This window comes from Vigna unguiculata, chromosome 11, assembly GCF_004118075.2.
Source record: "Vigna unguiculata cultivar IT97K-499-35 chromosome 11, ASM411807v1, whole genome shotgun sequence".
In the NCBI taxonomy this organism is placed as follows: domain Eukaryota; kingdom Viridiplantae; phylum Streptophyta; class Magnoliopsida; order Fabales; family Fabaceae; genus Vigna; species Vigna unguiculata.
Genome location: NC_040289.1, coordinates 800,444 through 826,748, shown reverse-complemented (window position 1 = coordinate 826,748; position 26,305 = coordinate 800,444). Strand labels below are relative to the sequence as shown.

At 29.4% G+C, this 26,305-nt stretch overlaps 4 protein-coding genes across 5 annotated transcripts; 2 read left to right on the top strand and 2 right to left on the bottom strand.

Annotated features, from left to right (window-relative positions):
- Nucleotides 1-1,572: 1,572 nt before the first annotated feature.
- On the bottom strand, nt 1,573-4,846 carry LOC114168508 (annexin D4). Its single transcript, XM_028053349.1, has 6 exons — nt 4,678-4,846; nt 4,167-4,342; nt 3,018-3,236; nt 2,681-2,905; nt 2,103-2,171; nt 1,573-2,008 (listed from the first exon to the last, which is right to left on the bottom strand). Exons 1-6 carry the CDS (start codon nt 4,721-4,723, stop codon nt 1,799-1,801), a joined length of 945 nt encoding a protein of 314 aa, XP_027909150.1. The 5' UTR covers nt 4,724-4,846; the 3' UTR covers nt 1,573-1,798.
- Nucleotides 4,847-11,043: 6,197 nt separating this feature from the next.
- Nucleotides 11,044-11,928, bottom strand: LOC114169374. Its single transcript, XM_028054513.1, has 2 exons — nt 11,461-11,928; nt 11,044-11,325 (listed from the first exon to the last, which is right to left on the bottom strand). The coding sequence occupies exons 1-2, from the start codon at nt 11,926-11,928 to the stop codon at nt 11,044-11,046; spliced, it is 750 nt and encodes a 249-aa protein (XP_027910314.1).
- A 1,324-nt stretch (nt 11,929-13,252) lies between these two features.
- LOC114168824 (annexin D3) lies at nt 13,253-16,046 on the top strand. Its single transcript, XM_028053789.1, has 6 exons — nt 13,253-13,450; nt 13,858-14,003; nt 14,340-14,567; nt 14,938-15,150; nt 15,355-15,444; nt 15,565-16,046. Exons 1-6 carry the CDS (start codon nt 13,375-13,377, stop codon nt 15,775-15,777), a joined length of 966 nt encoding a protein of 321 aa, XP_027909590.1. The 5' UTR covers nt 13,253-13,374; the 3' UTR covers nt 15,778-16,046.
- Nucleotides 16,047-22,786: 6,740 nt separating this feature from the next.
- LOC114168952 (proline-rich protein 4-like) lies at nt 22,787-24,846 on the top strand. 2 transcript variants are annotated; one of them, XM_028053943.1, is made up of 3 exons: nt 22,787-22,955; nt 23,835-24,139; nt 24,182-24,846. In XM_028053943.1, the coding sequence occupies exons 1-3, from the start codon at nt 22,859-22,861 to the stop codon at nt 24,479-24,481; spliced, it is 702 nt and encodes a 233-aa protein (XP_027909744.1). In that variant the 5' UTR covers nt 22,787-22,858; the 3' UTR covers nt 24,482-24,846. The 2 variants fall into 2 exon arrangements, with proteins under 2 accessions (XP_027909744.1, XP_027909743.1); XM_028053942.1 differs by having other exon boundaries at nt 23,835-24,846.
- Nucleotides 24,847-26,305: the final 1,459 nt, after the last annotated feature.

Genomic DNA, 26,305 nt, shown 5'->3' with positions numbered 1-26,305 from the left:
GTCAAGTTAAATAAAATAATGAATATAAAAAAGAAAAACCCATAAATTAATTATCTTAAAAAAATTGGTAAAAATTGACTCACATTTCTTGAATATAAATTGATTCATAACTCAAAACTCATTAAATCCACAATTATCATAAATCGACTTATGACTCACGACTCACATAAGATCTACATTTTAGGTACACTTAAGTGGACAACTTTAATGGGTACTTTTAATGTATTAGAAGTTTTGTCTCTTTTATCGGTTACTAAATACAAAGGTCAGAAGTTTATTATGTTGTTAATGGTTATGTTTTGTAATCATTAGCAGAATTTTAGATCTGAAGATGAAAAATCAAAACTCAGTATAAAGTTCAAGTTGTAGTGTTTGTTTTAGTATGACAAGTATTACAACATTGGATGTGTTTTAAAGAGTGTCAAAGGTTGGAAATGTGTTAAACTTTTTATAAGAATCTCTATTGAGAGGTTCCTATTGCCATGTAAAAGACAATGTTTTTAACACTCAATACAATTGCACACTTAAAATACTTAGAGATGTGATGCAAGGAGATAGTGCATCTTCTCTACTTTTTTATCTTTTAAAAATTGTGTCAAGAAAAAAAAATTACTAAAGTAACAATATAACTAGAGTTTGTTGACATTAAGTAGATCAAAACATTATACCTTTTCTACACATGTTCTGTATTTTTGTATAGGTTTAATTATTCTTTTGGTCTTCTTTTCATTCAAAAATGTTAAGTTAGTCCTCCAATTTTTTTTAATTTCAATTTGGTCTTGATTTTTTAAAAATTGATGCAATATAGTCATTTTAGCTAAATTTTTTGAAATGGATCTATAATTTTTGGGTTAAATTTGTTTTTGGTCTTTCAAGTTTCAGTGAATTTTGAAATTAACCCCTCTTCGAAACTTTATACCAATTTAATCATTCATATTTAAAAATACGTGGATTAAGTCTTTCATGCCAAATTTTGTTAGGTTTATTTGACATTTTAAATGCATTTTCTAATAATATTTGAGTTAACATTGAAACGAAAATTTGTCAAACGGTATAAACAATTCAAATACTATCGTGAAATACGCTTGAAACGTCAGATAAATTTAACAAAATTTGGTTAAAAAGATTAAATTCACGCATTTTTAAAGATGAAAGATTACATTTTTAACAAAGTTTTGAAAAGGGACTAATTCTAAATTTCATTAAAACTTGAGAGACCAAAAACATATTTAACCCATAATTTTTCATCAAAATTGACATTAAGATTATGTTAATTATATCAACAAAGTAAATCGAACTAAATTAAAACATTTTTGAACAAAAGCAAGAAAAAAAGTAATTAAACTTTTTTACAACATTATGATTTCTTTTTTGTAGATGCAAAATGAGGAGTTTTCAACAAGTTTTTTCTTTTGCCTTTTGTTTATTTTGTTGCGCTACTGTTTAAAGGAAAACCTAAAAGATATCTACATTTAATACCTCTGGAAAGAGTTAAAGCATAAACAATAATAAGTTTGAGGGACATAAAAAACAAACCCTAGCATAAAGCACAACAAAAATTGTAACGTGATAGAAAAAGGATATTTGTCTTGGAAGAAATACCATGATGATTTTATTTGATTACACCTTTCACTTTTTTCTCATGTGACAATAATAATAACACAAGATGAAGAAGCATCATGCAGTGAAAATGAGCAGCAACAAGCAAAGGAAAATTGGGAGGAAAAAACAATACATGGTATAGAAATCAAAACCAATTTCATCTTCCAAGGTTTTCTTCTCCTCTTAACTTCTTCATTCAGCCTCCTCTGACAATCAAGTTTAGCAAGAAATCCTTGTAGTTTCCTCTAGCAACCTCTTCAACTTTCTGAGGCAAAGAAACTCCATAAAGGTTTTGGTACTGTGTTTTTATTTCCTTCATATCAATGTCAGCTCTAGTAACAATCACACGAGTAAGAGATTTCTTAGTATTCTTATCCACATCAATTCTCAATGCTGCATTCAAAACCTGAAGGAGACAGAGAAAGAATGCAAGTTACAACAAATTTCATCATGGAAAAAGGGAAACAATTGTAAGAACAAATACCATAACTTCATCTAACCTTGCTGAAGTATATTTGTGGGATGCAAAAGCATTGCACAGTCTCTTTAAGTCTTAAATCATCAAGATCCTAGCCACAAGCAAAGGTTTTGTCAGAAGTAGAATCTCATCATGTTTGATTTGAAGTATACAACAGAATCTCAAAACTATAGAATCATATGAAGATACCATGAGAGAACTCAAATGTATTTGTTAGAAGTGGGTTTAAAGCCTAACTCAACCCCACAAAACTGACTTATAAGGTGAGGTTTGCACCTCACTTATGTATTATGAATTTGTCTTATCTCTAATCGGTATGGGACTTATAACACACCCCCTCACGCCGAGGTATATTCATCTCGTGCGTGAGACTAAAAATTAATGAGTGGTCCGTTAGCAGGTTTGCTAGGATAAGCTCTAACCTGACTTTGATACCATGTTAGAAGTGGGTTTAAAGCCTAACAGTATTAGTACATTAGTAGTGTTCATTCTAGCTCAAATTGATATTTTTTGAAGTTTTATAAGATTGGACATAATCCCTTTGTTGTATTGAGATATAAGGTGTAATCTGAGAAAATTTTAGATATTGTGAATACCTACCTCATCAAGGTTTTTTCCAGAAATCTCTTTGTAGTGCTTATAAACTGTCTGAAGATGTAGCTTGCTTCTTGTTGCCAATATCCTTATCACTTCATCATCCTCATTAATAGGTTTCTTATGAGCATTCTTGATTGCATTGGAGAGGATTTTAGCCTCAGATTTTGCAGTGTCATCCTTAACCTTGGATCCTTCATATCTATAGGCACTTAGTAGAGAAATCAATAGCTGTTAACACAAATAGTAGGGGTTAGTTTGACTCAGTAAACTTTTTATAACAGTTCATGAACGAGAAACATATTTAACCCTTTATCTGATAAGACGGTGCAGTGTACCTCACCTTTCTTTCGGTGCCATGGATGTGAGAGGCAACATCTTCTTCGATGGAATGGTCAAAGAGGGAGTGATAGGCCTTCCTAGCTCCTAATAGCTCATCTGAGGATCTAGTGCATGCAACCTCAACCAAAACTCCATATGCATTTTGGCCCTTCTTTAGGGCCTCTCTTACTAAACGAGCATCTCTTTCCCAAGGGTGCATGGACCACAACACCACAGCATTCTGGTTAAACCACTCACATTAGGGACCACATATCAGATCAATTCTTCCAACTTTTGTTCTTTGTATTTTCATGTTTGGATCTTGTTTTTTGGAAGTGTTAAAAATGAACATAGCCAAGTTATATCAGCCAGAAATTGCCATGGTTTTTCTTCTTTTATATTGAAAAAAAGAATTTAACCGTAATAATAATAATTAAGAGTTTTTCTTCCATGAATTCCTTAATCTAACGACGACAAAATATACATTAATGATAAAATAAATAAAATACAAGATGGGAAATTTATTTTATGGAAAATGTGAATATTTCTTGTTGCACATATTTATTGAGTTCATGATTATAAAAATAATCTAGAGTCAATTTGTCTATGTTTTTTTTACTGGAAATATAACAAAATTAAAAATAATTAGTGCCATTGTTTTTGTTTGAACTTTGGAAAAAGAAAAGAATCTACAAGGAAAACATACTCCTATTTTCTTGAGAATTTATATTTACTATTGAAAAAAAAATGTAATTATATTTATGACTGGCTTTAAAAATCAAAGTTCTTTTTATCACTACAATATCAAAAATCAAATTTTACTTTTCATAAAATCTCATATATATATATATATATATATATATAAATAAGTTTGAACAAACTTCTTTAGTATATGATCAAATTGAAACATAAACTAATGATCTCAAATTAACACTCTTTATATGCCCTTATATCATCAACAAATACTCTTATGAGCACAATTCAGCTTTGATTTTATCATCAAATAAATTAAAAAAAAGTAACATCAACATCTGGCCATGAAGCACATTTCACAGTTTCCAAGGATATTCAACTCTCAAAGGAAATTCACTTTTGACATTAGAGAACAGAGTAACCATAAACATAACATCATATACACACAGAACAGAGTAACCTAAGAGGAAAAATGTACCTTAAAACGCACGAATTCATGTTTGAGAAGACGAACATGGTGATCATCCCACCTCTGAAAATGGCGTTCATGATCCTCTGTGAACAAATGTGGTGTCTTCTTCCTGAAAGATTCTCTCTCCAGATGATCCCATTTTCCCAGTAATGTTACCAACGATTTCTCATCCACTCCATGCCCTGAAATCACCACCCACACCACTAATCATCAACCACATGGTTTTCCCCAAAAATGTTCCTCAGAAACAATCTTGGTTAAACAAAATCATTAACTTCTGTCACACCAAATCAGCACATTGTATAAAATTATCAGTAAACAAGATCAATTTCTGATTCAGTGCTGGTACCCACAGCAGAAAAACACTAAGTAGAAGCATTTTAACAAAGAAAAAACTAAACTTTAATAAACCCTTTTGATTAATTCAGCATGTTTGATAAGGACATGCATGTTTGATAATATTAAAAGTGAAGGAACATGGTACGAGGTTAGGGGTGGTCGAAGAGAATGAAAGAACCTGAGAAAGCTTGGGTTATTGCTTCTAACTCTTGATGGAAAGCCATTGTGATTGTTCTGTGTGTGAAGTTTGAAGATGATAGAGTTAAAGACGGTCACTTTATAGGACCCTCCAAGGGTATTTTCGTCATTTAAAACGCAATTGACAAAAAATCAAGTGAAGCTTCTTGTGTTCTTACCACCTTTGACCAATGGATGAACCCTTGAAAATGTTAAATAACAGAGAATTACATGTGTGTACCAAACAGAGTACTTAAAAAGACTCATTTATCCTTTATATATATATACTGTTTGTTTCTGAACTTAATAATTGTATTTTTTTTTTATTCATAAACTTAATAATTATGTGGCAGTGGAATTAGTAAATAAGAGTGAAATTATGCTAATGTGGAGTTTATTCTGAAACTGTAATGATTTTAATGAAGTTGAAATGTTATTGTAAATTGAGATAACAGTAAATATTGGTAAAATTCATAACTCAAAATTAATACAATAAATTTAGACTTCAGTTATAGATAAAGCCAGTTCAACAATGTAAAGTTAGAGAGAGAGAGAGAAGGGGTGAGAGAGAAAAAATATTAATTATTTTTTATGTTATTGAAGTTATTGAAGTAGTTGCAGACATGCCCTTCATTTTTTGCTGTATACAACTAAGCCACTGAGATGATTTAATTTCTATTATGACCACTTAGAATGCTAATATTTAAATATAATGCAATCATTGATGTCAATGGAATAATTGAACTGAATTTTATATAAGGGAACCATTGAATAGACTTACTTTTATAGTTTTTTTTCCTTGATCAAGGTGTTTTTCCTTTTACCTTTCATTCTGTTCTTATCAGAAAAAAAAATTATTTTTCAAGATTTCGTGTGTTTGGATTAATTATTAAATTGAACATATCAAATTTTACAAATAGTCGATTTTATAGTTAAAATATAATTAAAATAAAATGAAAAGAAAAATCTAAAAATGAGTTCATATATATAACTTTTAGTTACAAGGTTCAAAATTTTATTTTCACATGATAAAAATAAATAATCCAAATATCAAGCATGCAAGAGTAGAATCTGAAAGAGCTTTATTATCCCACCGACATTTTTTTTTTTTCAGAAACTCATTATGGTTTAGGAACATTTGCTTGTTGAAATTTATGTAATATGACATATACAATAATTTTCAACGTATGCAAACAAGTTAAGTTCATGATCAAATATTTAATTCAATTTGACCTTGGAGAAGTGCAACCCAGAACTTTATATGATAAGTTGCTTACAATCCTTAATTTAACTATTACATATGACATCCACTAAAGTATATCAGAAGAAAACCAATATATAAATATATATATATATATATATATATATATATATATATATTTTGTGTAGATCTTATTTTAAAAACTTATTTTATAAAATTATATTAGACTTCAAATTAATTTTTTAATAATTTTGATAAAATTTATTATTTGTTAATTTTATCGTATCATTTATTATTAAATTATCATTAATGTCTAATCTATGATTCTAACATGATATCAGAGCTATTGTTAAAAAAAAAAAAACATATCCTAACGAGATTTTTTGGATATTTTGTTTCACCTGCTATTGGACCGCTAACAGACTATCCATTAATTTGTAACCCCACGCACGATATATATATATATACCTCTACACGAGGGGTGTAATGGAAATCCCACATCAACTAAAGATAAGACAATTTTATAGTATATAAGTGAGGTGCAAACTTCACCTTACAAGTTGATTTTTTGGAGTTGAGTTAGGCTTTAAAAGCCCACTTCTAACAATAAAAATAAAATAAATTTATAATATATAAATAAATATAAATTTCATTTTTAAATTAATTTTATAAAATTGAGATAAATATAAAATTCAATTGTTAATTTTTTTTCCTATGTGAGAAAAATGTGAATCTCTATAATTGTGAGTCTAGGATAAGCACAATCTTTGTTAGATGCATTCTTGAATGAAATCAAGTGAGAATTGGTAGGTTGGAAAATGATATATTAAAGAATCCATGTGAGAAACATGGATTTAAATTTTCCAAACATGAATGGACATAATTGTTTGTTGTTTTCATGTCAACTCTTTGTACCTGATGGGACATGTAGACCAAGCTTTCAAAATATCAACCAGCCATTTAACACTTGTTTGTTTTCATAAATTTCAAAGAAATTTCGAACACAAAAATTAAATAATATAAAACATAAACAAATTTGATTAATATAGACTGAAAGTTTTAATTACTAGTTTAAATATTTTATTTTAAAACAGAAGGTTTAAAGTGATTATAAAATGGATCTATTAGTTTACTTTATATATATATATATATATATATATATATATATATATATATATATATATATATATATATATTATTTTCACATAAATATTTGATAAGAATTTTTATAACCCTAGTCTAATAATTGTCTTTTATTTATTAGTTTTTCTTTGTTGTTTGTTGATTTTCATAAAACTCTTAATAACTAAAATTTCATCTTGTTGAACATTAAAAAGTTTAAATCATGTTAAAAAAATTCGATCTTGTGATTAAAGGGAAAATTAAAAAAAAATGTAGTAAGATAAAAAAAAATAACATATAAAACCTAAATAAGTATAAGAAAAAGAAAAACATTGTTTTTTATTGACTGAATAATCATAAAAACAATATCTCAGAAATGAACTGCTAAAAGCACTTATTTATGAGTAAAAAAAAAATTTGAAACTGGAAAGAAGTAACTCTATTATTGTTACTTTTAAGTTAGAAAATGTTTTATGGAATAAAAAGTCACACAAATATCATCAACATCTAAACAATAAAATAATCATTGAAATATCTTATTCTAAATATCAATGATTCTAAAAGATCTTTTAAAATTTCAATTAAATACTACCATGTTATCCACTTATAAGTATCTTGATATTCTTAATATTGAATACTATATTTTTTTAGGAAGAATTATTCATACTAATTCACTACTAGAAATTTTTATATTACATGAGATTTTCTTGTAAATTTATTAAAATAAATTGAAAAAAATATTTTTTTTTGTTATTTTTCTAAGAATTATAATTGACAAGTAATTACTTCGTGAGTAATTATTTCCTACAAATTTATAAAACTTACAAGTATTTCCTACCAAAAAATTTTCAAAACAAAATTAACAAAAAATATGAATTTTTTTAGTAGTGATTATTTCCACTCTTTTCAATAATTAAAAACAATGAGAATGCACTTATTCATTTTTATTGACGAACTCAAAAATTGACCCTAAGGCCACAAGATAAGTAAAATTTTCACAGAGACTTTTTATTTATTTATTTATAACAACTACATTATTTAATTTCACCAATTAATAGTTTTCACTCATTTTGCTTTTGTAAGTTTACTATAACATTTTGCATGAAATTTAAGATTTAAATCTAAAAATAAACACTCTTTTTGATTCCATCTTTTCTTTTATTGAACCAAATATTTATTGATCCAAAAAATTGAAAGATTTTTTTTAATAGAATCTCCATCCTCAATCATAATCTTTCATATGCAATATTCAAATTCAAAATCATCCTTAAGGACACAAACTTGAATATGACTCTATCCTTTAACTTGTGGTTGGTTTCATACACATATAAACACAACCAAGGTATAAAATCTTAAAAGATAATTATTATGTAAACATATTCAATTTTTTTCTAATATTTTGGTGACATGTAACATATGTTAATATTTTTTAGAGTGTTCAACATGGAACCCGTGTCCTTTATAATTATGTTGAGGAAAACGTGGTCAGAAATTATACCTTATAAATTATTCATCCACGTCACTGTCTCTATAAAAGTGAACCTCATTTATTTGTCCAAGTAATTGAAGGTGTTCATATGAATTTGATTGAACATTTTAACTTAGTCAACAAACAAGTGTGAATTTGTGTAAGATAATCCAAAGCTACGCTGAGATAATTATGAACCGGAATAAAGTTGGTCTACAATTGCCAAGGTCATTAATTTTTTTTTTAAATAAAAAAAATGTGCACAATTCACCTAGTTATCTAGAAGAAAATGTGTTCAATTAATTAATAATTTGTTAATTATCTTAGCGATGTTTTGTGATCACTAACATGCATAAACCAAACGAGACATATTTAAGAAATTTTCTCACACATGCAAACATTTCACGAATTCACTTTAAACGATGTTCTGATGATCACTAACATGTAGAGATTCATCTTGAACCCAAAAGAGACACATTTAAGAATTTTTCTCACACATACAAGCATCTCACAAATTCACTCTAAAATAAGTAAAATATGAAGTTATTTTAATTCAAATTTTGATAGGATAGAATAATGTCATTTACACCAAAGCTTCTACTGTGCACTTTCATATTCAAATAAATGGCTAAAATGATTAGAGTTATAAATGTTAACGCTCAATGTATGAATAACACTCTGATAAAATGAAGAGATTGCATACTTTATTAAATCATAGAATGATGGCTTTGTAAGCCTTACAGACGTGACTCTCAAACAGAATAAAAATGAAACAGAAATGTAAAAACTACATGACGACAATCTAGGCGAGAGCTTAACAACTAAACAGACCCACTCAGTCCTAAAAAATAGGACTGTTTATTCACACGTTTAAATAACTAACAATCCCTCCCTTAAGCTTTAGCTTATTTCATTGATTGCAAGTACTCCAAGCATACGTCTAAGTTTTTCATATTGGTCAAGCTTCAAAGCTTTTGTCATAATGTCAACCACCTGCTCATTTGTATTGCGGTACTTCAGTGTGATAATTTGATCATTGACTAAATCTCTGAGAAAGTGGAACCTTACTGCAATATGCTTACTCCTACCATGAAAAACAAGATTCTTAGACAGTTGTATGGTAGAACTATTGTCACAGAAGATCTCTGTAGCTTCATTTCCTTCTACTCCAAGATGGTCTAAAATTCGTTTGAGCCAAATACATTGACATGCACAATATGCTGCAGCAATATATTCAGCCTCGGTGGTAGATAGGCTTACCATAGGCTGTTTTTTTTAGGCCCAAGATACAGCTGCAGGTCTAATCATGAACACTGATCCAGTAGTACTTCTCCTATCATCCAAATCCCCTGCATAGTTGCTGTCACTATAAGCTGCGAAACTCATCTTCCTTCCCTTTTGATAGAAGAGACCGTGTTCAATAGTGCCTTTTAAATATCTGAGAAGTCGTTTTGTTGCTGCCCAATGAGACTCCTTGGGATTGGCCATGTATCTACTAATTAAATTGACTCCAAACATCAAATCTGGTCGTGTGACTGTCAAGTACATGAGACTACCAACTGCTTGTTTAAACTTTGTAATATCTACCGGAATTCCTGCATCATCCTTGGATAAAATGGTTCCCGGTACCATGGGATTTCGTACTGAGTTACTGTCTAACATATTAAAACGTGCTAGGATCGCAAGCGCATATCGCCTTTGGCAAATGAAAATACATGCTTCATTCTGTATTACTTCTATTCCCAAAAAGTGTCTCATTTTACCCGAAACTCCCCTCCTCTATCGGTTCTCAAACAAACAAGATGAGTCCCAACTTCCTTTTCAACACAGGCTTTGAAGCTCTTGAATGTATTGAAGGTTTCGGATTTTTCATGCAAAAAATAAACCCATGTTTTACGTGAATAATCATCAACAAAGCTTAGTATGTACCTTTTGCGGCTATTCGAAGCGGGTGAGATGGGACCGCATATATCAGCATGAACTAACTGTAATTTAGTTGATGCGCGCCAAGAACTTAACTTTGGTATGACATCACGGTGCTATTTACCAACAAGACATGTAGTGCACACAATAGTAGAAATTTTCAGTGAGGGTAGCCCGATCACCATTTGCTTCTGTGCAAGTGTATTAAGTCCTTTGAAATTGAGATGTCCAAATCGTCTATGCCACAATTGTGTTTCTTGTTCTGACGTATCTTCCACTTGGAAACATTGAGAATGTTGAGGACACATTGAAGCTGATAAATAAAACATTCGGTTTCCTCGCATGGTAGTGTGAATGATCAATCCCTTGTCTGGATGATATATTTTGCATGCACCATGTTGGATCAAAATGGTAAGCCCTTTTTCGTGAAGTTGTCCAAGACTTAATAAATTGGTCTTGAGTTCTGGAACGTAATAAACATCTGAAATAACGTGATTAATATTATTAATCTGAACCCGAATGCTTCCTTTAGCAGCCACCTCAAGTGTAGTATCATTACCAAGCTTGACAGTTTTATGGAGTCCTTCTTCATCTATTTTTGTGAACCAAAGCTTATTTCCCGTCATATGATTACTGCAGCCAGAATCCAGAAACTAATCCTCCATTTGAACAGGATGTGTCACCTCTTCATATGCTACCAACAAAATCTCATTTTCGTCTTCAATTGCCGCTTCAGTGTAATGAGCATGTTTTTCAACTCCAGGGCATTCATATTGAAAATGGCCAAGCTTATGGCATTGAAAACATTCAATTAATGCCTTATTGAAAGGCTGTTTGCCACGACCTCGCCCACGTCCACGATTTCCACAACCACGACCACGACCCGCTTTATCATCGTGCATAACTTTCAAAACTTGTTCCTCTGGTTGAGAACTCTGCATTCATTGTTCATGAACGAGCAGACTGCCATGGAGTTCATCAAGACTCAATGTATTCAAGTCATTAGACTCCTCGATAGAGCACACTACATAGTTGAAATTTGTGGTTAAAGATCTAAGTATCTTGCTCACCACGATGCTGGAATCCATTACTTCACCATTAGATTTCATTTTGTTTACCACGCTGAGTGTGCGCCCAAGGTAGCTATCAACCTTCTCGCCATCCTTTATCGCCAATAGTGCAAACTCACGTCGAAGATCTTGAAGTTGATCACGTTTGACCCTCGTTGATCCCTGATATTTCTGTTGCATGGATCTCCAAATTGCTTGTGACGTGCTTTTGTCCAATATCGTTTCAAGAATTTCTCGATCAATAGCTTGGAACAAGAAGTTCTTCACTTTCAGATCCTTTAATTGTGCATTAGCTACACTCTTCCTCTGCACCTCCGTGGACGTTGCACCAAGCGTTGGAATTCCATCTTCCACGAGCTGCCATAGTTCTTTGCTGCGTAGAAAATTTTTCATAGTCATGGACCAGAAATCATAATGCCCATCAAACCTTGGAATGGCTGGTTGAACAAATTTATCTGAGGTAGTCATGGCTTTAAACTCACAGTTGATGCTCTCTTCAGTCTCCCTGGATCAGGCCCCTTGCGGAGCTCTGATACCAATTGTTAACACTCAATGTATGAATAACACTCTGATAAAATGAAGAGATTGCATACTTTATTAAATCATAGAATGATGGCTTTATAAGCCTTACAGACGTGACTCTCAAACAGAATAAAAATGAAACAGAAACGTAAAAACTGCATGGCAACAATCTAGACAAGAGCTTAGCAACTAAACAGACCCACTCAGTCCTATAAAATAGGACTGTTTATTCACACGTTTAAATAACTAACAATAAAGAGGTAGAAAAAAATCTAGAAAAATAATAATTTTAATAAAATAAAACTTGATCGGTTTTCTATTTATAATTCAAGTTTTTAATAACAAAACAATTGAGTTTTGCTTACAATCATCTTCTTCTATTCTTAAACATTTTCTGGTCCTTACAATTAATTATCTTATTTTGGTGTAACTATATTACAATTATCTTTTATATGTGGTTGTTAAGATTTTATGAATAGGGAGTGATGTGTTCCACACGTTTTGGTAGATGGTAGGTGATATGATTATGAAATGTGTGATTAATGAATGCAACTTTATTTTATTTTATTCGTAGACAAAGAAGCACATCAATTCTTACTATAAAGTAAATTGCTATCATTGCTAAAACACACTCATCTGAATTTTTGAGTATTTTCTGAATTTTCCCCTGCACTTAAAGAGACAAGGTTAAACGAAAAATAACTCCATTTGGTATTTTTAACTGTAAAAAGTTCAGTTATCTAATTTTACAACTAAAGACTGGTCAAAATAAGAAATTTTTGAAAAAAATCGTTTGTTTTGGATAATCTTCTGATATTTTCAAAATAATGAAAATGAGAAAAGTTGTATTTTTATGTCAACTTCTCATGTCAGCAGCGTGTAGATTTATTTGCTTTAAAATTAATAAAGTATTTTTTTGAAAATTAAATTAATCAAACATAACTTTTGGATATATTTAATTAATAGGAACATGTTTTATTATAACATTGTTGAAAGCGAATTCTTAAAAATGAAACATCACAGAATGCCACTTAGAAGTAACATATGTCATAATTATCATAATTATAGCAACCTGATCAGTTTCTCAGTCAGGTCCAAAAATTAAATAAGTGAAAAGTGTGGGGTGCTACCCAGAAATTCAGGAGAATGAAGGTGCGCTATTCAATTTCATAAAAGCAAAGGACTTTTAATTGGAATTTCCGAAGTTGAAAAACCGAGCAGCGACAGGGGCAAAATGGTAAATCTTTAAGGCTTGTCGAAATCTTAATTTTAGCGAGCTTCGTTGAGGAGGGAACAAGAACTGAAACATTCAAAAACACGTGTGAAGTGTTTTTTCTTTTAACGTGGATTTGTTGTAAGCACTGAAAAACCCAAGTTCATTGTCTCAGGGAAATGGCTTCATTGAAACTGCCAGAGCTTGTTCCTTCTCCTACCCAAGACAGTGAAAGACTCAGAAAGGCTTTTCAAGGTTTCTCTCTATCTTTGTCTCAAAACATTAAAAGAAAAAACGAGTGTTAAAGCTGAAGATACATTTGAAAAACCGAATTCTGTCATGATCCAAGTGATACAAGATTTAGGAAGCAAAATTGTTTAAAAAAACATCAAGTTTTGTAGTTTTTAATTTCTGGGCTGATGGGTTTTCCGCAGACATGATTTTTGTCTGCAATTGTGTGGGTTTTTTTTATCGTCCCAATGGAGTCGAATGTTTGAGTCTGTGACAAAGTTTTGAGCTTTCTTAGTATTGATGGGAATTTGATTAATGGGACATTGGAGGTATTGCCAATGGATGCTTTTTCTTGTTATTTAGTCCTATTTTTCTTTCTTGGTTAATGTCAAATTAGAAGCTTTATAATGATTGTGGGAAATTTGGTGCAGGATTTGGGACAGATGAGAGAGCACTGATACTGGTATTGGGACACAGGAATGCTCAACAGAGGAAGGAAATTGCAGAAACTTATAAGCAGCTTTACAATGAATCACTCATTGATCGTCTCCATTCAGAATTGTCTGGTGATTTTAGAGTATGTCATTCATATTTACACTAACAATTGTATAAGGCTTTTGACACATTTTTTAGAATTTGGATTCTCTGTCGTATTTTGTTCAGAACTGTTCTTATTTTTGTTTGCAAAATACATTCATAGATACTGATTTTATTGATTTTAGTATCAACATCGGTGTACTGTTAGTGTTCAGCAGAGAACAACATTAAGAAACCAAATAGAAAATCTGGACTCATTTTTTGTTGTCCATGGATGAAGTTCACTTCACTGCTAAACTTCAATCATATTCCAAAATCATGTCATTTTTTTTAAGTGATCATGTGATCTATGACTCACACTTGTGATGCATGACAGAATGCTATAATTCTGTGGACTTATGAGCCTCCAGAAAGGCACGCAAGACTAGCAAACAGTGCATTGAAAGCTAAGAGAAAAGGGATCAAACAGCTTCAGGTTCTGGTTGAAATAACATGTGCATCAAATCCTAACCATTTGGTGGCTGTGAGGCAGGCTTATTGCTCTCTCTTCGATTCTTCACTCGAGGAGGACATTATTGCCAATGTTGCTGCACCTCTCAAAAAGGTAAGAACATGGAACTTTCGTAGACACACAGAACAAAAACATTTACCTGAGTTTGTCTAATCTAGTAAGAAGTAGCTGTTTTTTAGGTAAGTGTTATGTAATTCTTAGTTTAAGGCTCAAGTTGTCAGAGATCCTACATCGCCTAAAGATAAGTGAGATTCATAATACATATACATAAGTATAAACCTCACCTTACCTTACAAGTTGATTTTACGAAGTCGAGTTAAATTTAAAGTTCACTTTTTCACACGGTATTACAAAAGTTCGAGTAATGTTGTATTAATGACTAACTTCACTATCAGATTCAGTTTCCAATTTGTTCCATGGTTTGTTTTCTCTGGAAAAGTGATTGCATAATACTGTTTCACAGCTTTTAGTGAGCTTGGTAAGCTCATATAGATATGATAAAGTTGCTGTAAATTTGGAGGTTGCCAAGTCAGAAGCATCAAAACTGCATGAAGCTATCAACAACAAAAAATTGGATGATGATCATATTGTGTGGACACTTAGCACCAGGAATCTTTTCCAGCTTCGGGAAACTTTTGCATGCTACAAAAACCTCTATGGGAATACATTGGAACAGGTTTTGCTTTCAAATTTTCGGTTCTTGTATAAGATTTTGATTTTTGTCACCTGAAACAAGAACTTTTTTTTAACCTTAAGTGAAAACATTAGTTACTTACCACAATGATGTGACAGTATCTTGGTAATTAATAGTTTAGAAAATCTCACTGATAGTGGATTATTGTATTGCATCCATAAGGGGTTTGGATTATTTTCTTGACAGGGCATAAAAAGTTGTGGTAATGGTGATTTGGAAACTCTCCTACAGCTGGTAATATTGTGTATAGATTCCCCTGAGAAACATTTTGCAAAGGTAAACCCTAATTTCTTCAGCTTGACTTATTAATCCATTCCTGTATCATTCATTTTGAGAATACTAAAAAGCAGCAATTGATTCTAATCTCATTGTTTTTGGATTTTATGCATATAAAAGGTTATAAGAGATTCAATTGTTGGTTTTGGAACCGATGAAGATTCACTGAACAGAGCTATCGTAACTCGAGCCGAAGTTGACTTGTTGAAAGTAAGATTTGAATATTCTAACATGTTCAAGTGCAGTCTTGATGATGATGTTATAGGGGATACCTCAGGGGACTACAAAGATTTTTTGATGACTTTGTTAGGGAGAGGTCCAGAAGGAGAGTGAAACATGCTTCTCTCTCGTCATGCTATTCTAGGATTGCTTGTAATCTGCATTTGATGGTCTAGACTCTGTACTCTTTGTTGTTTCAGAATGATCAGAATTCAAGATTGAAACTAAGACAATTTATCTGTTATTCTGAATTGATTTTTGTCTATAGTAATTGTAGTTTGATACTCCTATGAAACTGAAAGAACTTGGTGTATAGTGAATAAGATAGCAGTTGTTATCTTGGTTATAGCAGTCAAATTTATAATATCATTTTATGCATGTAATCAATGAGTTGAGGTAATGATAAGACATATTGTTGATGATATAAATAGGTTTCTTTTTTTTTTAAAATATAATTTTAGTTCCTAAATTTTGACAAGAAATTGATATTTGTCTTTGTCTTAAATTTTGATACATTTTGGTTTCAACTTTTCAAAATGAATAAGTATAATCCTCTTAATCTAATTGCGTTAATATTTTTAGATTGTTTGAGTTGTTTCAGACTAACGTTTGAGTTGTTTATACAGTTTGACATGTTCCAATTCAAATGCAAACCTGAATCGTCATTTAACATGTGCCATACGGTTTGGAGAATTATATCCATTCAATTTTAAAGTTTAGAGACTAAAATGTATCAAAGTTTGTAAGAGAAACAAATTTCAATTTCGCATACGAACTACAAATATATTTAATCTTTTTTTTTTTTTAATTTTTATATTTTCATTTACTTCTGTCTGCCAGAATCATTACTCCTACCTAACATTTGTTGATTATTATTTATATGTAAGTAGTATAAAGTGTAAAAGTTATTCAAGTGTCATGGCTAATAAATAATTTTCTCTAGGCCTTATATTAAGTTTTTACACTCAGTTAACTAATCATGCTAAACAAACACACAAATATCTAGTAATCCATTTCACCTATAATTTTTTTTCAAATTAGATGCAATTATTAATTACTTAAAATTTAATTATTTAACGCTGATATATAAAATTAATTACAACAGTGATGAAAAATAGGCTGCTTCGAAGGGGGGAGAATGAACGTTTATGGCGGACTTGGCAGCAAAGGCAACAAGGCTTTTTCTTCTTGCAACTCCATAATTGCTACCTCCACCCTAATACTTCTAAAATACCTGTTCTACCCTTTCTATTGTATTTGGAAGTTGGTTCAAACTATAACTAATTTGTCAAGTTTAGGTAGTGATAGCGGTAATGTTAGTATGAGATTAAGTAGACTCTGATAGGTTGAAAAAGTACGAATGAGTAGGATAATGGAGTTTTTGTATTTTTATGAAAATCGTATAAAATATTATTTAAAAAAAAAATATTTAACTCTTTCTTGTTTGAATGACTGTTGATGATATTTCTGCATCATCAATTTCAAAATATACACCGAAAGGTATTTATTGAAAAAAAAAAATTCCTTCTGAATTATATTTTGTGGAATGTTAGTTTTGACTCTAGAAAACACATTCCAAATATTAGTACTTTAGATTGAATATTCTGAAAAACTTTTGGAACGATCTGAAGCGACAACAATGAATTGTGTACCAGAAAGATGAAGATATCGCAATGAAAATAATTAAGGGTGTGTTTGGTTCAGTGTTGAAAAATTGATTCTAGCAGAATTAATTTTCCAAAGCAAAAGTAAGAATTAATTGTTTTTTATTTAATGTAAATTTTTTACTCTTTATCTAATTTTGGAAATCAAACACATACTGATTTCGCGTTAGAAAACCAATTCTACGTCAATTTAACACGTAACCAAACACGCACTAAATCTGAAGTTAAATTCAAAGGGTATTTTGGTCTCTCTGCTTTTACTATGGGGTGCTGATAGCAATTATGAGATTGTAGAAAGAAAAGCCTTAGTCACATTTGTGAAAATCCAAAACTATAACAATCGAAGGGTAAAGCAAGCTAATAAGCAACATTATACGATTAAAGGTTTTTCACTTGAATTTTCATGATGTTTTTCACAACTCTATGGGATATAAAAAAAAATGATTAATTGATAAAAAAATGTTTAGGATAACACTCAGGAACAACAAAAATAAAGTTTTTTGAATTGTACAATTTAGATGCATTTGTATTATTATTTTTTATTAATTTGAATTAAACAATTTAAAATGTATTTTTAAATTGGGTGTTCCAAAAATGTTTTGAAGATGGAGTGTTCAAGAAATTATTTTAATTTTCATTATTTCCACTAATGATTGACTCATTTTACTCTTATATATATTGTTCCTATCTTCATTTCTACAATATTTTGGGTATATCAATGTTCTTTTTATCGTATCATCATTTGATCTAATTATTATTTTTTTAAATCCACCATATTCTTAAATTTAGCAAATCTCATAGAGTTCATATCATTGTACCTTTCTTTCTGTTAGGTTTGTAGATATGAATGCTTTATAAACTCTGTCCCATCTTTGAAATTTCTTTCACATATCCTTTTCTCTAAAGTTTTCTAAGAAATGAGAAAAAAAGAAGATTAGAGATGCATTTTGTTATTTAATTACAAGTGATATATTTTAGGTACACCCCACCTCGTGCAAGTCTGATAAAATATTTGCTTTATTAAAAATGACAAAACCCACTTTAATAATGTAAATGAAAAAAAAAGAATTTAAAAGTATTTTTGACAAAAAAAAACTTTTAATTTCAAAAGAAAAATTAAACATTTTTTTAAATAACATTATGTAAACATTTGATAAATAAAATATTTTGTACGTAATAAAATGTATAATAATTAATAAAATTACATGTCTACTTTTTTTATGAAATATTATATGTCTACTTTTTTTTGTTTTGCCAAATACATCCTTTGTATGTAAAAATGTCTAGCATTGATCCTAGGACAAGAGGTTTTCAAGCAGAATACATGAGATTATGAATTTTAACTTATAATTGTACATACAAAAAATAGTTTAAATAAGTTTTAGTTTCTAAAAATATGACCTGTGTTAAATAAAATTAGTATCTTCAAAATATTTTTAGTGTTTTTATACCCAAATTTAATATGTAAATTTAGTTCCGACAGCTATTCTGAAAATTGATTAAGTTGACATGTTAATTTTCGCAGTGTCCAATATATATATATATATATATATATATATATATATATATATATATATATATATATATATATATATATATATATATATATATATATATATATAAACCCAGTTAATTTAAAAGTAATAAAATTATTTCAAAAATTAAATTAATATATTTATCAAATATAAAATATAAAAAGTCAATTCATAAGATAAGATTTTTATTTATTTATAAATTATAAATTTATTTTATATTTTAATATATAATAAACTTATTTTATATTTAGTTTATATTAAATTTAGGATTAAATATATTTTTAATTTTAAAATTTGCATTTGAAGTTAAAATTTGTTTTTATCACAAATTTTGATATGTATTGATTTTCAAATTTAAAAGATTGATGAATACAATTTTTTTTTAATTTAACGATATTAATTTTTTTTATGTATTAAACTATTGATATTTGAATCGAAATATGTCAATTGATTTATAATTGGACGTCTGTGTAAAAGTCAATCACAATTTTTTTAAAACGTAACTTTTTTTTTTACACAATTGAATTAGAAGAAATGTATCTCTTTAATTTAAAAATTGGAGAACGAAATTATATAAAGTTTGGAAAAAAATAAATTAAAATTTAGAACTAAAAACGTATTTAATGTATTATTATTTTATAAGAGTATTTGAAAGTGTTGATGAAAAAGCGAGTTGTTATTAATATTGGATGAGAAATGCACCTCCCATACAGTTTTTTGTTGAATGAGAAGTGATTGAGGTGAGAGAGATGGTACATCACTTTCTTTCCAACCTGGAATTCTCATAATGCCACATGCTTCTTCATCTTTCTCCCTATTTCTCATCTTACTTTTAATGTATACCACAATCTCAATTTCATTCATCTTCTTCCAACTTTTTCTCATCCAATAGCTTTTGCACAGGTAAAGTTGTTGTCTTTGTGAGAACACCATGTTACATTTATAGGTCAAGTTATCACCTCACAGTCAAAACAGTGTGAAAGGAGTAAAGTTTTTTCATTTTCTTCATGTATATCTCTAGGCTTTTATTTATATATATATATATATATATATATATATATATATATATATATATATATATATATATATATATATATATATATATATATATATATATATATACTATATTAGATATAAGATCGAACGTGATTCAATCTTATATCTTACATACACGTTAAAGATATTATAAAATAATTTTAATCACTGATATATTTTTTTTATCATTTATAAATATTCCGTATCAAAGTTTATCGATAATTTATTATCACATAATAATTTATTAAAAACAAATAAACTAAAAAAATATGGGGACATCATGCCAAATTCATTAAAAAAATTATATTTTACAAAACATACACAAATTATAATTATGTAAATTTTAAGTCTAACTGAACCCCACAAAACCAATTTGTAAAGTTAGGTTTGCACCCTCTTATATACTCTAATTTTGTCTTATTTATAGTCGATGTAGAACTTCTAACATAACCCCCGTCGCATCGAGGACCGTGGAACTTGACATTATGGATGGTCCAATAGCATGTGGAACAATATGCCCAACAAAACTCACTAGTATAGGCTCTAACAATGATTTTGATACTATGTTAGGAAGTGGACTTTAAATTTAATTCAACTTCACAAAATCAGATTGTAAGACAATGTTTACAACCACTTGTTATTGTAATTTCTAATTGATGTGAAACTTTCAACTTATGAGTACGTACCAATGATTTCTCTTACGAAAAATATTAAAAACTTTAAATTGCACATGCTTACAAAAATGTAAACACCATCCTAACAACACACTCATAGTGATATATTTATTCATAGTATCATTCATAATTAGAAAATATGATATTAAAATTGAAATCTTTAATTTTAATACAAAAGTTAGGACCTCAAACCATGCACAAAGGCTTTAAAATTTATTTAAAGGTATTATTCATTTTGGTAGCTCCAATATTGTAGCTTTAAAAGTAATGAATAGTTAAGAGAAAAAAAAGGTATACTTAAATTACTCTTGATTTCAACTTTGAAGTGATACAAGATTTTTAGATGTACCGACACAATTTTTTCGATTAAAGATTAAATAAGAGAAGATTTACCTTTGAGTCTCTTTCTTTTTATTTAGTGTTTCACTTATTAATCTTTCTTCAACTTTCAACAAATAAGTGGTATAGCTCAACTTCAAACAATAATTTAGTTTCACAATTAAAATGAATGACCAAATTAACATTTAAGTTATATATATATATATATATATATATATATATATATATATATATATATATATATATATATATATATATATATGGATCTTATATTAGTGACTAACTCTTGTTAATTATTTCTTATTCAAATTAAAGAGTAGATATTCTTAGTTTAAGAATAAACATTAAACTTATTTCATATCATACTTAAAAGTTTATTTAATGGGAATTATTTCACTTTTTAAAATATGTATGTATAAATATTGGTTTAAAATTATTACACTTATGAATGTTTTCTAATCTTCAATTAGATATAAATATCATAATGATAATATCACCCATTTCAATGGTTAATTTTTTAGTAGTTATATATTGTACGAACAATCTAAAAATGAAAAAAGAAAAAAAAAAAACGAATGCAGAAAAGGATATATAATATTATTCAGGAGGCTGGAAGAAAGAAGAGAAATGTTATTTTCTAAAAACATTACTATTTTTGTGTTAATTTGTTCAACATTTTTTTTTCTGGTTTCCCAAGATTCTCTCACTTAATTCAAGTTCTTTGAAAAGTATATTAATTTAATCGTTGGTATTAAATCGATAAAAAATTTGTACTATTATTATTGTCTTTTCAAAATCAACCATCTCTCTTTTTACTTGTTTTCATCTAATTAATTAATCAATATTATTCATAGAGGATAATGACTATGTAATATTACTCATACTCCTCAATCCTAGTAAGAGAGTGAAAAAATTATCTAATTTTCAATATTTATTATATCAACAAATATATTTTATTAATAAAGGGTCTTGTATATATTCTTACGTATACATGACATCAGAGAGGCAGTATTTTGTACCTTTTTGTCATTTTCTTTTCATTAAATTTACTATTTGTAAAGAAATAAATGACCAAGTTAAAAATGTTTTTTCATTTGAGGAAGGAACATTAATTCATCACAAAGAATTGTCCTCCTTTTCATTACCATGAAAAGACGTATATCAATTTTGTTCTCTTTTCTTTTCATATGCTAAGAAATTCTAAACCTTCCCTAGTTAGATGCAAAAATATTCTTCTAAAACCCCAATAAGAAAAAACCAACCTAATTTATGAGGCTCATTTATTAGAGCCAACACAGATCATACATTCTCAGCTACAAAAACGGTGTTATTAAACTCTACAATCTTGAACACACTCCCAACCACCAATAATGCTCCCTAACTAAATCTAAAATCTCTCAGTTCTATAGTTTATTCACCAGTCCACATTCTTTATTGGTTCTTTGGTATTGTCCTCTGCTGAGTATTAAAAATATACTGTGTTAGTATTTTAAATATCTTTTTAATATATTTTAAAACATTAAAATTAGTGGTAACCAATGTATTATAGAGACACGGTAATGGAACAGTACAAAAAAAATCCAAATTCTTTATTTACACACAAAAATGCAGTTCAACACTTAATGCACCATGTCAATTTCTTTATACAATGTAATTAATTGGTACATAGTTGATGATTGAAAACCTAATCAGTCACTTTATTATTAGGGTTTTCTTTCTCAACCACATTTTCTCATGATCTTGTCTCAAGAGATATAAAAGTCAAATCAACAACTTTGTTGCATTGTGTTAATCACAGATATGAAGAAGTGTAGTAAATAATAATCATTTAATGCAGAGTGAAACCAAACCAGGTATTATAAATAATGCAGGTATGGGGCAAGTGTAACTCAAGCCTTCACACCATTTTCCATTTTCAGCATTCATTGGCACAACGTGGTGTGGCTCAATGGGAAAACATTCTCTGCTAAACGCAATTTTGCGTCTTGGGCTTGTTATCACCTTCTGCTATGTTGTTACTGCTGCGGCAACAGCTGAAGTTTCAGGTTCCTGGTTTTTCCTTTTCTGTGATAATATTCATCATACGTAGTTCATCAATAATCAATTGTTCTTATCGGGTTTGGCTGAGGACTAATATGATCATTGATGTGTAACCGAGCTCTGAATCACCACGAGGAAAAGTCTATCTGCAAATATTTATCCAAAATCTCTTATTGACTTGATCGTCAAAGAGTCTTTATAGATAAACTTTTTTCTCTTGATTATTCAAAATTCGGTCACACGTCAATAATCAAGTCAATTCATTTTGAAAATTGATCGACCAAACCTGGTAACAACATCGATAATAGTTAGCATTGTAATAAATCATATACATTCTTAATTTTCTCATGAATAATTTAAAAATATTTGTACTTTCTTTGTATTACAAATGTTAATCAGTACTTATACTGGTTAACAAATTCAAAATATAGAAACTCTTTTTGTTGAAAAAAGTGTTATAGTATTTGATTATTATGTTAATCTTAATGCAATTGAACCTATATTGTTGAATTAAATACATTTTATATTCTAAACATCAGATATATTACTTTTTTTTACCAAGTAATTGCTTCTTTTTTTATGTATACATTCAGTAAATGAAAATTAAAACTACCTGAATACATTAACTGATATTATATTCATTATTGTCACGAACCATTCAATTTAATTTTGCACCAGCATGCATGTGATCATAGAGAAAAACTGGTCCTACTTTCATAACAGTTTACAAATTCAATTTTTTTTTCCTTACTGATCTTGTTTACTTTGTGATATAAATTTAATCATATAGTTCCTGAGTGATTTTTTTAATGTATTATTTTTTCATTATATCATGACACTTCATTGAATATTTAACTTATTTTCATTTAAATCGATTATTTCAGGGACTGAAGTTAACACAAATGGGAATCTTGGAAGTGAAGAGCTGACAAAAACAACCCTAAATGAACACTATGAAGACGAAAAGTTCCTTTTTCACCATCACAAACCACTCTTCAAGAAACCATTTTTTAAACCGGTTCCAAAACCAATTCCATTTGTAAAACCGGTTTACAAGCCTTACCCTAAACCAGTTCCAGTTCCGGTTTACAAGCCTCATCCTAAACCAGTTCCGGTTTACAAGCCTAAACCAGTTCCAGTTCCTGTTTACAAGCCTCATCCTAAACCAGTTCCGGTTTACAAGCCTCATCCAATTCCGGTTTACAAGCCTCATCCAATTCCGGTTTACAAGCCTAAACCAGTTCCAGTTCCGGTTTATAAGCCAATTCCAAAGCCGGTTTATAAGCCAGTTCCAATTTATAAGCCAGTTCCAGTGTTCAAACCAGTTCCAACCCCAATTCCAGTGATTAAGCCAATTCCAAAACCGGTACCTTTTTATAAGCCAATTCCTGTTTTCAAGCCAGTTCCAACACCATTTCCAATTATCAAACCTGTGCCAAAACCGGTTCCTTTTGTTAAACCTATTCCTATTTTTAAACCCATTCCTAAACCAATTCCATTTTTCAAACCTATTCCAAAACACATCCCTTGAAAACCATAGTGATGATTTTTTAAGCCTTCAAAAACCCTAGTTATAAGTTTCCACTTTCACTCCAAATTTGAGAAACCACACCACATAAGATCATAGAATCTTTATTCTGTGAAACCATACCATGGTTTAGAAAATGTTATCCATTCTATTATTTCCATTATGGTCACGCCTGTTCTAAGAAATCAATGGCGTTTCTGCAAAAACCCTATCCCACCCATGTTGTGCAGTGTGCTAGAATATTATTATATGCAGTAAATGCAATTGTTTCAATAATGTTGTATATCAGTTATGTGTATTATTCCAAGAATAGAAATAATATATTTCTCTATTTTTGGCTTAAATGATATTTGTATCTCCTTTTCATATTTTTTGTGATTCCCTTTTCATCTTGATCATGTGTCATTAAAAAATTGCAGCAATCCATCACTTTAACACTTTAAAATTAAACTAACTTAATAATTTGTTATTTTAAAATTAAATTGTATTAACTTAAGGGTTGGATATTAATTTATAACTTCTAAATAAAGTCAGGTTAGACATAACTATGGACTTTTAACTAAGCTATACCAAAAACCATTGATTATTTGTCAGTACATGAAAAAATATTAAAAAAAAAAAACAAATGCACTTAATTTATAACTTCACTCTCTGAATTGTTTTGAAGATGTAGAGTAATCAAATGCTTTCTTTGTGATATGTTGAAGGTGGAAAAAAATTATCTGGGTTAAGTAATGCAGAATGAAATCTGCTCACATATAGAGTATATAAATCGAAAACAATCGTAATATAAGTCATAATATCTCTGAATGCACAATATATTTTTTGTGTGTGTTTTTTTAAATATATAATGGCATCAATGATGAAGGAATTCTCAGTCAATTGTACAGAAAATTTTCTATTGTCATCCATATCTAAATAGGCTTTTTCTTTTAATAAGCACATGAAATACACCCATGCTTGATTATAGCTATTATTCTTTACTGATAAAAATAACATATTGATAAATGAAATATTTGGGGTAGTCTAATTTATAAACATTCATATTGTTGGAATTATATATTTTTCATATATAATTATAGTCATCGAGAGATTGTGATTCTATATATATGACATTGGTTTTACGCATATAAACTTTTTTTTTATCAACAAAGAATTAAATTAAATTAAAGAGAGCACTTAAGGGGTGTTCTAACCCTTATACAAACAATTATGAACAAAATGATGCTCTTACATAATTTTATATGTACAACAAAACATAATTTTCAGCCTAAACCAAACCCACATGTACTATCTTTGTGATTCTCAATCATAAATTTGCATCTCCAGCAAATAGAATTTTTAACCAGAACTTGATTTACAATCATAAAAGGAGAGCAATATGTAATCATCCCTTTATTTAAGCTTAATACTTCCTACAAACCCAGCTGAACCACATTTTAATTGCTATCATAGGTATTTCTTATAGAAGGAAGAAGTATTTTCCATTGACAGTGGCTCCACTGTGAGCCTCCTCCTCGAACAGTTGGCTCATATATTGTAATTCATTCCTGATGAGCAGCCTTCCGGCCATGCATACCGCAACCATTGACACCTTCCAATCTATCTTCTGCAGTTCCAGCCTTGATATTGGTTTATATTACCTTCGTCCTCTTTAAAAAGTCCTTCTATCATATATATGAATCTCCTTCAATCCTTTACTTGAAGACCCTACACTTTCTTTCCTATTACACATAGGCACACAACATTATCATGTCACAGAGATTTTAAGCAAGTTATAGGCGATATGTACCATTCACTATAAGAGAACTTCACAGCTGGAATCTT

Coding starts and splice junctions, on each gene's coding strand:
- LOC114168824 (XM_028053789.1), top strand. CDS start 13,375: ATGGCTTCATTGAAACTGCCAGAGCTTGTTCCTTCTCCTACCCAAGAC. Junction 13,451..13,857: donor ACTCAGAAAGGCTTTTCAAG/GTTTCTCTCTAT, acceptor AATTTGGTGCAG/GATTTGGGACAGATGAGAGA. Junction 14,568..14,937: donor TTGCTGCACCTCTCAAAAAG/GTAAGAACATGG, acceptor ACTGTTTCACAG/CTTTTAGTGAGCTTGGTAAG.
- LOC114169374 (XM_028054513.1), bottom strand. CDS start 11,928: ATGACTACCTCAGATAAATTTGTTCAACCAGCCATTCCAAGGTTTGAT. Junction 11,326..11,460: donor TAATGGATTCCAGCATCGTG/GTGAGCAAGATA, acceptor CAATGAATGCAG/AGTTCTCAACCAGAGGAACA.
- LOC114168952 (XM_028053942.1), top strand. CDS start 22,859: ATGGGAAAACATTCTCTGCTAAACGCAATTTTGCGTCTTGGGCTTGTT. Junction 22,956..23,834: donor GGCAACAGCTGAAGTTTCAG/GTTCCTGGTTTT, acceptor CGATTATTTCAG/GGACTGAAGTTAACACAAAT.
- LOC114168508 (XM_028053349.1), bottom strand. CDS start 4,723: ATGGCTTTCCATCAAGAGTTAGAAGCAATAACCCAAGCTTTCTCAG. Junction 3,237..4,166: donor ATGAATTCGTGCGTTTTAAG/GTACATTTTTCC, acceptor TGGTTTAACCAG/AATGCTGTGGTGTTGTGGTC. Junction 2,009..2,102: donor CACAAATATACTTCAGCAAG/GTTAGATGAAGT, acceptor TGTCTCCTTCAG/GTTTTGAATGCAGCATTGAG.